Here is a 13,760-nt window from a genome sequence, read left to right on the forward strand (position 1 = left end):
CATCAGACTTTCAGGCAGAATATAAGGGAAGGGGGGTGGAGAAGTAGCACTTATCTCAGTAGAAATAATAGTTTTATCTTTGTAACCATGATAATATTTATAAATTTAAAACAAAACCAACCTTGATAAAGGGAAAAACACTAAAATTGAATGTAAATAGAAACAAGTAAACCTATCTGTATTTTAGATTATTAACATAAACCTACTAAAAGAAAAAGAAACAATCCAAAAAACTCTTAAAGACAGTAGTATTTTGTATACCCTTCAGTCTAAAGACAAATAAACTTCAGACAAATCTGCAATTCTACTTAGGACATTTGTTTTTTTATAATATTATAGATAAACAATTTTAAAACTATATGGGGTATATTGTAAGGTTGAGCAAATGAATAAGTAAAAATATTGATGATGATGTGATCCAGGATTCTCACTGTAAGAAGAGAGAAATATAGAGTAGAGTAAGGCAAGGAAAAACCCCATGGAATTGGATTGGAATTAGAGGATCAATATGAACTCATGATTTTATTTTTTCTTTTATTATTATGTTTTAAAATAAATTTATTTATTTTTGGCTGCGATGGGTCTTGCTGTGAGCGGGCTTTCTCTAGTTGCAGCAAGTACGGGCTACTTTTCGTTGAGGTGCACGGGCTTCTCATTGTAGTGGCTTCTCGTATTGCGGAGCATGGGCTCTAGAGCGCAGGCTCAGTAGTTGTGGCGCACGGGCTTAGTAGCTCTGCGGCATGTGGGATCTTCCCGGACCAGGGCTTGAACCCGTGTCCCCTGCTTTGGCAGGCGGATTCTTAACCACTGTGCCACCAGGGAAGTCCATGAACTCATAATTTTAAAATGATGTTATGTGTTGCATTGAATCATATAAAATTGCCATTTCGCCACCCCCCCAGCACTGCCTACTGAAAGGGCCTAGAAGCAATGAATTTTCAGTAGCACTAAGCGTATTCAGTGTCCAGATCTGTCTGTTAAATATTTTAGTTTACTAAAAGAAACTAGGTCTTCTTGGGGAAATAGCTGCTTGGAGAGCTGGGGCAGGGAAAGTATAAGGGGAGCCTGCAAAAGTCTTAGAGTGTCAGAAAGTAATTCAGTGCTCAGATGATTGGGACATGTCAAAAGGACACAGGAGGCGGCTTGAAAGGGGCTCCCACTAGCCAAATTCAGGACAATTTGACCATCAAAATGAATAATGTCAGCTCATTGAATAAAACAAAAACCCATGTTTACATAATGATTGTAAATAAAATTTTAAAATGCAGAAGAGGGAATGTTGCTCCTTACAGTATAATGACAACTCATAAATGTAGAGGAATTATAATTTGAGTCATCATTTTGCAACTGTTAGAATGATTGATTCAGGCAAGACTCTCAGACTTTTTTACCTTTAATACTGAGCTTTTAACTAGTTTTCATTTTCCTTACCTAATGTAAATCTTAATACTTTTTAATGACCATTTAGTTTGTTTCATCTGACTTCTAACTCTTCTTTAGGTAATCTGTGCACATGAGTGTAATTTCATGTTTTTGTTTATTTCTGGTAGTCTTTTAAAATTTTGTTTTTAGTATTTATATTTGTCTTAAAAATTGCCATTCTGGGTGCTGTTGTAGAACTAACCACAGAAGCATGACTTATTTTTCACAATATATGTATCTGGTTTATGTACTTGAACAGGTTTTATCACCACTTCTCCATACATTCCACTTTTCTTTTCCCTCCCCCTCTTTAGGACATCAGGACATGGTATTAGGACTCTGGCAAATTAAGTTGGGATGTGGGGGACATGGGTCCCTTCCTTCAAAAAAAAAAAAAAGAAAGAAAGCAAAGAACCTTCCTTGAGGCCCCCAAACAGCAGATTGGTGATGCCGGAGACCCTTCTGCATACAGTCTGGGCAGAGATCACTTCAGCCCTTATTCCACTCAAACTGCTAAGGTCTATCCTACCAACATTCAACCAGTCCATGCATTGAGTACTGATCACTGGCTCTGGTCTGTGAGTTTCAGGCCTTGGCAAATTTAGTCAGTGGGCCATTTTGACATTCAGTCTTACAAAGCTGTTGTCGGATCAAAAAGCAGTAAAAAAGCATTAACAGTTTTTTAAGGAAAAAACTAATTTTATATCGTGACTTAGTACACATGTACCTCTGTGTGATTGAAATATATTTACAAAACAATACTTATCCTTACAATATATGTTGCATGCTGGTATTTTCTATTCTGTTTTCTTTAACCTTTAAAACAATTTTTTACGTTAGTCATGACCAACCACATTCATCTCATGATCTACTATAGTTTAATCAACACTGAACTGAAGCATGAAAGTACAGTGTAATTTTCCTGCAGGAGCACTTTTTCCATTTGTAAGTCACATTGCTCTTTCAATTTGAATTCAGGACCTGTTGTCATTTCAGAACTGAGGTGGATTTACTGAAGCTTCAGTTTCAGGATAATCTTATTTGCAGGGGGCCCTGCCAAGGTCCTGTACCTGATTTTGTATTTGTAGTTTCACATTCTTTTTCTAAAACAGATTCCCAAGATTATATAGGATCCCACAAAACCTCTAAAACCTTTTTTTTCTCTAATATATGTTAGCATATTTAATAACATGACTCTGATTTAGATTTTGCTTCTTTTTTTCTAATTAAAGAAATTATAATAATTAGAGATGAGAAGAGAAGTTATAATTATGCTCTTTTCGTAGCAAGGAATATAGACCGACCCAAGCAATCTCAAGGAAAATGGTATTTACTTTAAGGCTGTACAGGGCGATCTTCAGAACTGTCCAGGATTTAGTACAGCAACTCTCTATCTCTTTCTATAGTGGATTTATGATCTCTCACTCATGGTCTGTTTCTTATCTTGCTTACTCTCTTTACACCTAGGCTTCTTCGTAATCTCATCTTATATACGGTCCTCAAAGATTCAATTCAGAGTTAATTAAGCCAGTTTTTCTCTGTTTACCAATTGCACCTTTCTGATTGAGAAATATGGTTGGCTCAGCTCATATGTTCAAGTAAGGTCGTAAGTCATAGATTACCAGCTAGCCTGAAGTAGATCATTGTTCAGTCAGATGCCTGCTGTTAGTCCAGTTAAGCCATCAGGAAGGAAGCAGAAAACAGTCATCTGATAAACTTTAAAAAAATAAAATAAAAAAACAACGAACTATGGCTAGTGAGGTGGCAGAATCTGTGAAAAGGGCAAATTTTTATTTTTTCAGGCTTTCTCTAGTTGTGGTGAGCAGGGGCTACTCTTTGTTGCGGTGCACGGGCTTCTCATTGCGGTGGCTTCTCTTGTTGTGGACTACGGGCTCTAGGCGCACGGGCTTCAGTAGTTGTGGCATGCGGGCTCAGTAGTTGTGACTTGCGGGCTCTAGAGCGCAGGTCAATAGTTGTGGTGCATGGGCTTAGGTGCTCCACGGCATGTGGGATCTTCCTGGACCAGGGAACGAACCAGTGTCCCCTGTATTATCAGGTGGATTCTTATGTACTGTGCCACCAGGGAAGTCCCAGGGCAAATTTCTTAAATGAGGTGGGTTAGCAGGCAAGCCTCGTTATTCTGCTCATTTAAACAGAATATGGAGGGTTTCTTGGGACCTCCCTAGTGGCACAGTGATTAAGAATCCACCTGCCAATGCAGGGCACACAGGTTCGATCCCTGGTCTGGGAAGATCCCACATGCCACAGAGCAACTAATCCTGTGCACCACAACTACTGAGCCCGCATGCCACAACTACTGAAGCCTGCATGCCTGGAGCCTGTGCTCCACAGCAAGAGAAGCCACCGCATTGAGAAGCCCGGGCACCGCAACAAAGAGTAGCCCTTGCTCGCTGCAACTAGAAAAAGCCCGCTTGCAGCAGTGAAGACGCAAGCAGCCAAAAATAAAAAAATAAATTAAAAAAACAGAATATGGAGGGTTTCTGTTATTTTGCTTTGCTTTTGTTTTTTGAAGGATACAGTAAAAGAGTGAAAAACTAGCTCTAGCGTAGAAGTTAGGGCAGGCTCCCAGAGATGAGTCTGAGGAAAGGTAGGATTCATTCGTTCTCCTTCCATCAGTCCTTCCTGCTTGCCTTCCATCTCTGCTTCCTTCCTCCCTGTCACCTTTGACTGTGCCTTCGTGTTAGTTTTCTGGGTTGATTTTTCTCAGGTATATAATTGTGCCCTTTCAATATATAGTTTAAAAAACAAAAAATAGAACTTTGTGTATCATATTTACAACTGCTTGTGTTCCTTGCAGTTCGATTTAGTCTTTTCTGGAATATTCTTTCATTTCTAATCCTTTCCTGAGTTTTGTCATCTTGTTTCTAGTTTTACTAATTCTGAATTATGCTGTTCTTTCAAATCTTTTATTTCTTTAAGCTCACTTTGGAATTTTAGATTATAGTCTCTTTCTGATGTGCCTTTAGAATGTTAGACTAAACTATAGCACTGGTTTTGTTTTTGTTTTGTTTGTTTTGTTTGTTTTGTTTTGTTTTGTTTTGCGGTACGCGGGCCTCTCACCGTTGCGGCCCCTCCCGCTGCGGAGCACAGGCTCCGGATGCACAGGCTCAGCGGCCATGGCTCACGGGCCCAGCCGCTCCGCGGCATGTGGGATCTTCCCGGACCCGGGCACGAACCCGCGTCCCCTGCATCGGCAGGCGGACTCTCAACCACTGCGCCACCAGGGAAGCCCAGGGACTGGTTTTTTTGGCAGCAGGAACTGGTTTCGTGGAAGACAGTTTTTCTATGGATGGGGGTAATGGGAGTGATGGGGAGTGGCAGATGAAGCTTTGCTCGCTTGCCCGCCGCTCACCTCGTGCTGTGCGGCCCGGTTCCTAACAGGCCGAGGACCAGTACCGGTCTGCGGCCCAGGGGTTGGGGACCTCTGGTCTACAAGTTATTATGGGTCCATATCTCCTTTAGTTAATAGAATAGCTTTGCATGGAATTCGACTGCAGTTCTATTTTGTTTTGAATTTTTTAATGAAGTGAGTTTTCCTGAACATTTAGAAGGAGTAAGTGGATCCAGATATCTTCTCTAGCTTAAAGACTCTAGAATTTCCTCTTATAAGGAAGTGTGCAAAAATATGGTCTTATACTTTGTTAAATCTCTTGGTTTTGTTGTCCTTACCCAACCATCCAGCCTACCCACCTCTTCCACCTCTGCCCTACTCTTGACTGGATATTTTCTTCACTTTGCTTTTGTTGTCGCTTTCCTGTTCAGTTTAGAATCTGTTCCCAGAAGTTTCTTGTCAGTGTAGGACTTTATCAGCAGGTACTTTTAAGAAGTCATAGCGAGGACTTCCTTGATGGTCCAGTGGTTAAGAATCTGCCTTCCAGTGCAGGGGACGTGGGTTCGATCCCTGATCGGGGAACTAAGATCCCACATGCTGTGGGGCAACTAAGCCTGCACGCTCTAGAGCAGGGGTTCCCAGCCCTCCGTCTGAACCGGGCCTCACAGCAGGAGGTGAGTGGCAGGTGAGCGAGCAAAGCTTCATCTGCCGCTCCCCATCGCTCCACATAGCTCACATTACCACCTGAATCATCACCCCCATTACCACCTGAACCATTTCCCACCCCCCACACACATCCCCCACCCTGTGGAAAAATTGTCTTCCACAAAACTGGTCCCTGGTGCCAAAAAGGTTGGGGACCACTGCCCTGGAGCCCACGTGCCACAACTAGAGAGAAGCCCGTGCACCGCAATGAAAGATCCCACATGCTGCAACGAAGATCCTGTCTGCTGCAACTGAGACCCAATGCAGCCGAATAAATAAATAAATAAATAAATAAATATTTTTTTAAAGTCATAGGGGCCAAGTTGCTCCAGCTTTTTCAGACCTTACTGTGAATCCCTTACAATCACCCATGCATAGGCAGAACTCTCCCACTTTCACCTGCTGTTCTCAGATTGGCCTGCCCTGCTTTCCTTTGAATACCTTTGACTGTTTTGTGGCTCTTCTGTTCTCAGGTCTAGAGAATTGCTTCCTTCCACACAGATGCTGCTACTACATGAGTCTTACAGCTGTTGGTGATTTGTCCCCATTCACTTGTATCTTTGGATTCATTTGGATATCTTGTCTGTTTTGTTATAGATGTTATCCATGGGCATGGGTTTTGGGCTTAGCTAATAACTTAGTGGCTTTTTTTAATGGGAAGAATCAAAACCTGTGCTACTGTTACTTCCATCATCCTAGAATTCCTTCTTATACCACTGTAAGATGAATTTTTAAATATTTATAATTTTTTTGAAGACACATGTGGCTTTTCCATTTTCTTATCATTTGTTAAAAGTAAATGCTGTCAAGTAATGCTAATGGATCCATGACCGCAGGAAATATATTTTAATTTTTCATTAGAAGGTAATAGTTTTCTTGGTTTACTTTTACAGTTAAGTCCATGTTTCATGTTTTTGTTCCCCAGTGAAATCAGTATCCATACAATAAATTATAATTTATAAGGTACTTTAGCATTCATTCCTTTTAGTTAATAGTCACTACATCTCATTGAGTGGCGGTACTATCAATTTAACCAAAATAGACTTCTGCAAGTACTAGTAAGATGGAATTGATCCCTACAGTACTTTCCAATTTTGTATGATTCTAAAATATATGTGAGAAGTCTTCTAAAAAACATGTTCAGGCCAATAATATTATTGAATTTTCTTTGTCTTCCAAGTTCCCTGAAAAGTACCTCAGGATATAGAAGCACTATGTTTGTGTATACAGATAGATTGATTGATTTTGTAAATTTATTAGCTACCTGAGTCCTTTTGGATAGATACATGCACACACACACACATTCCCACGCACACACACATACATATAGAAAACTTAAATGCAAACATAAATGAAAAAATATTAAATGACTATCACTAGGGCATAGAGTCAGTTATGAATAAGTTGTATCTATGCAGGTAACTCTTTTGATTTTTTAAATATTTATTTATTTATTTATTTTTGGCTACGTTGGGTTTTCGTTGCTGCACACAGGCTTTCTCTAGTTGTGGCTAGCGGGGACTACTCTGGTTGCGGTGCACAGGCTTCTCATTGCGGTGGCTTCTCTTGTTGCAGAGCACAGGCTCTAGGCTCGTGGGCTTCAGTGGTTGTGGCACACGGGCTCAGTACTTGTGGCTCGTGGGCTCTAGAGCACAGGCTTCAGTAGTTGTGGCGCATGGGCTAGTTGCTCCGTGGCATGTGGGATCTTCCCGGACCAGGGCTCTACCCCGTGTCTCCTGCACTGGCAGGCGCATTCTTAACCACTGCGCCACCAGGGAAGCCCAACTGTTTTGACTTTTAAGCTTCAAGCTCCTCCACAGTTCAGACTCTATTTAAATTTGAATGTGCTTGAGATTTGAACTTTTCATAAGAAATACAGTTTTGGTTATTTTTGTTTATCCTTCTTCTCTGTAGTGTGTAAAGAGATTAAATCACTAATGAATGCTCCCAAATTGCCTATATTAAGAACTAGCTTTGTTTTGATAAGTAGAGCTTAAACCGCCATTTCTAAAAGTTTTCTGTGGAATACCCACAAGATAGAATGAAACAGTTGGGTTATGAAGCATAGCCTTCTGTTGGTATTTTATCAGCATATTAAAGTTCTGTGAAGTCCTGATTTAAAGAAACTTATTTTTTTCTTAAGCTTGATCTTCCAAATTTGTTAGATACCTGAATATCTTTGTTTTTTCATCATAACATACCAAGGGACAAATGTTCCCAAGGAAAATAGTTTGAGAATTGCCAGTACAGGCAGTGGTTTTCCCCACCTCTATTTTGTTGTTGTCATTGTTGTTTGTCTTTTTAATTTAAACATTGTCTTCTCATTGCTCTGGTGTTCTATTTTACCCACTGTCAAGGGTAAATTTATTTAAATATTAATTAGTGTGTAGTTGCAGCATTCACACCTTCACATTCTACTATCATGAAACTAAATGGGAAAATTGTGAGCCGAATTAAAAGCTGACTGCAGAGTCATAGAACTTTAACCAAATTTTAATATACATAACTTATTATCTAAGCATTATACTCAAATTTCATTTTTTCCTCAAAGAATGCATATTTAAGATATCTTCAGAATTTAAGATTCTGTTTTACAAAAGTACAGGCTGTATAGTTGACATGTATATTATTTGAAAATATCTTTTCTTTAGATTCTCCTGCACAGTCGGTATCCTCCGGAGTTCGTGCACCTTCTCCTGCCCCATCATCAGTACCTTTAGGGTCAGAAAAGCCCAGCAACGTCTCTCAGGATAGAAAAGTTCCAGTCCCTATTGGGACGGAACGTTCTGCACGTATCAGGCAAACTGGAACTTCAGCTCCATCTGTTATTGGGAGTAATTTGTCCACATCAGTAGGGCATAGTGGCATCTGGTCCTTTGAAGGGATTGGTGGCAATCAAGGTATGATATGCTATTCTGCTTACTGGAAAGTAAGTTTATGCATTTAACTAAAATATTGTAAGCAGTATTTAATTATCATAGGCATTCTTTAAAAATCTGTATTCATGTCTTTTTCTTTTGACTAATCAATTTATTTAAGAGTTTGAAACATTTTTTTGTTCCCATGTGAGCTCTTACTGAATTTATCATTGCTTTCTGAAGATAGTTTAATGCAAGCATATTATTTTCTTCATATTAAGGAAATATTAATATTTCTTTTGGGTCTCTTAAGCTTTTATCTTAGCTTTTTTTGTTTTGTAACACAAAGTGTTTATATTACTTTGTTAGGCTATTATGTCACTACCTACAAACATGGAAATACTGTGATAAATATATAAAAGTAGGTCATGATTCTGAAGGAATTCACAATTCAATATGGAAAATATTCAAAATATATAAATTTTTTTTGCTGCTTTCTGATTTTAAATATCACCAATTATTTTTTTCTGCCTCTTCATTTTCCCTCAGACAAAGTAGACTGGTGTAACCCTGGGATGGGAAATCCTATGATGCACAGGCCAATGTCTGATCCAGGAGTGTTTTCACAGCATCAAGCAATGGAGCGAGAGAGTACAGGAATTGTAACTCCTTCTGGTACATTCCATCAGCATGTTCCTGCAGGATACATGGACTTTCCTAAAGTTGGGGTAATGGTGATTTAAAAGCATTTTCATTATTTTGAAATGATTTTCTGATTATTAGCCTTATTTCACTTACCAGAGTATAAGCGTTTCTGAAATGATGCTGGAGCTTTGGCTTGGAATTATAGGTCAAAAGCTGGCTAAAATATAAACATTTATAAATCCTGATTTTGTCCCAGTTTAGAGAAATGTTTTTTGACAAAATATTTTATATACTAGGATTATAGTATCTTCTGTTTAGTGCTAGAAGAAATCATATTATGGAAAATAATTTTTACATCACCTAGATAACTTATACTTTTCCAAAATGAGGTGAAGTTTCAATATCAGTTTTAAGGCTATTGATTATACTGGGAAAAGTAACCAGTGACTTGAATGTCCATAATCTTTGCTTTCTCCTCTTTTAAGGGTATGCCTTTTTCTGTGTATGGGAATGCAATGATTCCTCCAGTAGCACCTATTCCTGATGGTGCTGGAGGACCCATATTTAATGGCCCTCATGCTGCGGACCCCTCTTGGAATTCCCTGATAAAGATGGTTTCAAGCTCCACAGAAAATAATGGCCCTCAAACGGTAAGGCTGATCATTCAGTGAACTTTTATTTAGTGTTTATGAGCTGCCAAGACAAATGGGATAAAGATAAATCATTGTTGTGAGAGAGTATGGTGAATTTGAGCAGTTGAGGAAATTGAGGGAAGTTTAATGTAGCTGAAATACAGCAGAATGATATGGAAAATGGTACCAAAGGTAGTGGTTTGGGGCTAAAATTATGAAAGGCATAATTAATATATTCTGTTGGGTGGTAAGTAAAACATTTTAAGTTGCAAAGTGTTGTAATGTAATCTTATGTATCAGAATTTACTAGTGGTGTGAAAAGGGCCATCTAGAGGTTATTTATTAAAAGTATTATAAATGTCAAAACAGTATATAACTGTGAAAATGCACAGAAATGGTTGTATATTTTAGCTTATTATGGTATATGTTTAATACCTGATTCATTTTCCTTCCACAGTCATCAACCTGTATGTACTCACATGGTTTTTAAAAAACAATGATAATTCAGATCCTGTTTGAGAGATAAGAGGAGAGGCAGGAAAACAACAGATAAAAGTGGTTTATCACTGCTTTTCTTCATTGTTTCCCAGCATGTTGCAAACTGATTGAGACTTAGCTATTTTAGTTCATAAATATTAGGAGCACTTCCCTAGTGTTGAAGAGTTTTGTTTTAATCAAATATACGTTCAATACATATGTAATAAAATGTGTGCTCTATATTCATAGGTGTGGACTGGACCCTGGGCACCTCACATGAACAGTGTGCATATGAACCAGCTTGGCTGATGAGGATCAGCTTGTTAGCCTGCAGATTCCTTTTCATTCAGAGGAAATCACAAGTGGCCGAAAAAAAATTTATGCTCCCAAATCATTCTACTGATGTGCTTGACTGAAGTGTGTAGGCTTTTTGCAGAAGAACTTACTAACTGACCTACTTTCTGTGAACATTTGTGACTGCCCATTCCCCATCATCATCTGTTTTACCTTAGTTAGCATTTTTCTTATCATTTTTCTTTTTTTCTTTCCCTCTTCCCCTTTGGACATAACTTTCTGTTGAAGCTGTTCTTTGGCTGGTTGGTTTTAGTACTGTAAACTGCTTCTGAGCAAACACGGAAATTTAGCAAAATTATGTAAACTTGATCCTGAAGTTTTAGAATGGCAAATAAATGTACAATTGTTTACATAACAGAAAAGGCTAAGCAGAAAGTAAATTTCAATATGTCAGTATAGAGGCTCTACTTTATGTAGACTTAAATTAATGTGAGATATGTACCTTCATATTCAGAAATCTGGATGTTTCCTTCATACATTAAACTATTAATAAGTACAACTTTTTTGCTTGTGTAATTTAAGTATAAAGTAAAACAATGGGCATTATCAGTGAATGCTTCCCGACGTTGGCTTTTAAAATACCCATGCTTTTCTCTTTTGAGTTTGTTTGCAGCAAGGCACATATAGAATAAGAAATTTATCACTTTTTCATGTCTCTTTATTACCTTGTCACACTTTTAAAACTAATACACACTTCTCTCTTCATTCTTTTTTTCTCTCTTCACCCTTACCACTAATACCGGTAAAACTTTCTTGCTGATAGTGAAATAATTCTGTAAAGATTTTTACTCTAATGGCTGCTACGAAGAGGTGGAGAATCTTCATCATCACTTGTCGTTTCTTCTAACCATAAAACATACAGTCTTTTTGAGAATTTAAAAAGCCACCACTGGTTCCCAGTCAGCATATATAAGCCCTTAATATACTGTTTATTATTAAACAATTCAATGTACTATTTTATATTGGATAATATTGATTCTTAACATTGGCTTTCTGGTCACCAGGAGTCAACATAAAAATTCCAATTTTCAGTAATTTAGTGGAAGGTGTTTGGTTTTTTGGGGTTTTATTTTTCAATTTTAAAGGCTTCTTAATTTCTACACTTGTATATTAAAAGTGAAAGGGATCAACAGCTAACTTGGGGCAAGTAATAAAATACATTTTGCATTTTTCATTAAGACAATTTATGGTAGACATGAATACACAGGTTACAAAATGAAGTCTCCATTTAACCTGTTTATATAAGACACAGGGCCACACTAAACTACTCAGTGGAATTTATCTATTCAGTTCACTTGGAACAATAAACAGTAACATATCCAAGAAGAATATGTGTCCTACCGTCTCATGTGGAAAAATAAATTATATGGTTGAAATGTAAAAGAAAGTAAGCATAAAAGTAAAGTGATGTATATATCAATCTGTCTTTTTTAAAAAAAAATTAGACCTAAATTCCTCACTGTTGAAACATAAACATTAACGAAGATTCAGATAGATCACCCACAGTTGACAATATTAATATGGTTCCTTGGCTGTTCAAGTAAATGAAATGATTTCTTTATTCTGGTAGCCTGAGTAAAGAGTAGAAAAGAGGATTTCTCAAACATATCCAGAAGTTTGTAAACAACACATTTATATCTTTTATTTTAGGAGGTGGTCTTAAAATATATAAATTTGTTTTCCTACCTGTCCTTGATTGATATGACCAAATTTAAAGGAAAAGCTAAATGAAAACCTACAAATAAATATACTTATGACATAAAATTATTGCACTTTACTAAGAAAGGGGTATAATGCTATTTAACAGAGTATTTTATGTATGACTTTTGCCACCATCCTATAATTTTTTGCTTGATTTCTTTGCTGTGTTTACTAGAGTTTATTTTCTAATTAAAATAATCTTGCTAGATAACAGATACTAGCCAGTATTTATCAAAACACATGACTTGTGTTGACTCACAAAAGTGAATTTCTTAAGATAGGGTGTCTTACTAAAAAAGAAAAGGAAAAAAAAACCCTATATATATATTTTTTACTTTAAAGCTACAGGACAGGGGAGTATTGATTGGAATGTTCCTTATTTAGTTTTGGGGATCAGGCTTGTTAAATACAATACCATGGTTTTAGAAGTCTGTAGTAGGAACATTTTTCAAATACATTTTTTATATTTCAGATGTAATGCAGTGCACTTTTATTTGAACAATAAAAAACATAATCTTTTGAGACCATGCAGGTCTTTTTTTTCCCCCTTTTTGAAAGTAATGTGGTATGTATAATTGCAGACTATGTAAGGTATTTCTTTTCTCTTATTTTTTTAAGAAGCAGCTTAACTCTTGGACATAACGGTTAGGTTAGTTCACACCTTAAATCCCAAAATAGTTAATATCCCAATTATTGTGTAATCTGTTTATACCAACCATTCCATTTTAGAGATAATTTTGTTTACTTGTGCCAAGAGAATCCCCATTTCATGCCTTTTCAACATATATTTCAACATATACCAATATATTCAAAAAAAGTAATTTTAGTATTCATGTGAAAGGTATTTTCCCCTTCTGTTCCCTGTTACTGTAAAGTTAAATCATTTTATTTTATTAATAATTGAAAATTAATTTTTTTGGGTAATTACTATACTTACAGTCATTTTTCTTCTCAGGAAAAAGGAGGAGGTAAATAGTTCACTAACTGTTCCTGTCTTGTTTTTCATGAAAATATTATTCCATTTTTCTTTTGATTCAAATGACCTAATACACATTTCATAAAAACTATTTTGCACAATAGTTTGCACAATAGTGAATACATTATTCACTTTAGTTTTAAAACAATACAAAGTGTTAGATTAAACTGGAAATCTCGCATTAGAGAACAGAACATTTAAAGAATGACAAAACTTTCAAATAACAAATTTTTAAATCAGGATTATTTCAAAATGATTAAAATATCAAAGGAAAACCATTACACTGTTTTTCATTACTAATATGGAGATTCAGTATTCCAGTACTCAATGTATTTTTACTTTAGATAAATGTATTCAGATGTCTTTTAATATTAATGTTTGGGACACTTACATTATACTTTGTAAATTCTGGATGCTCCTGAATCTCTTTGGAAATATATATATCCTATTGATAAATGCTTAAACAAGTCACAACACTCAATTAACTGGTGTTATTGTGAATTAACTGGTGTTATTGTGAATCAACTGGTGTTAATTCCAGGTGACTGGAATTTAGGGTGAGCGCATCATTAGTGCTTTAATACTTAATCTACTGTGTTACACACCTTGATTGCAAAAATACCATCACTTACCATTTT

General features: G+C 36.8%; 1 protein-coding gene across 10 annotated transcripts in view; it reads left to right on the forward strand.

The window, feature by feature from the left end:
* ANKRD17 (ankyrin repeat domain 17) overlaps nucleotides 1-10,944 on the forward strand; it is a 159,873-nt gene extending 148,929 nt beyond the window's left edge. For all 10 annotated transcript variants that reach the window (XM_033412520.2, XM_033412517.2, XM_033412518.2 and 7 more), the window contains 4 exons: nucleotides 8,131-8,379; nucleotides 8,887-9,065; nucleotides 9,468-9,632; nucleotides 10,341-10,944. In XM_033412520.2, the coding sequence (XP_033268411.1) occupies nucleotides 8,131-8,379; nucleotides 8,887-9,065; nucleotides 9,468-9,632; nucleotides 10,341-10,400 (653 nt within the window). In that variant the 3' untranslated portion in view covers nucleotides 10,401-10,944. The remainder of the gene's footprint in view (nucleotides 1-8,130; nucleotides 8,380-8,886; nucleotides 9,066-9,467; nucleotides 9,633-10,340) is intronic.
* The last annotated feature ends 2,816 nt before the right edge of the window (nucleotides 10,945-13,760 follow it).

The sequence above is a fragment of the Orcinus orca genome, chromosome 4 (assembly GCF_937001465.1).
Source record: "Orcinus orca chromosome 4, mOrcOrc1.1, whole genome shotgun sequence".
Lineage (NCBI taxonomy): Eukaryota > Metazoa > Chordata > Mammalia > Artiodactyla > Delphinidae > Orcinus > Orcinus orca.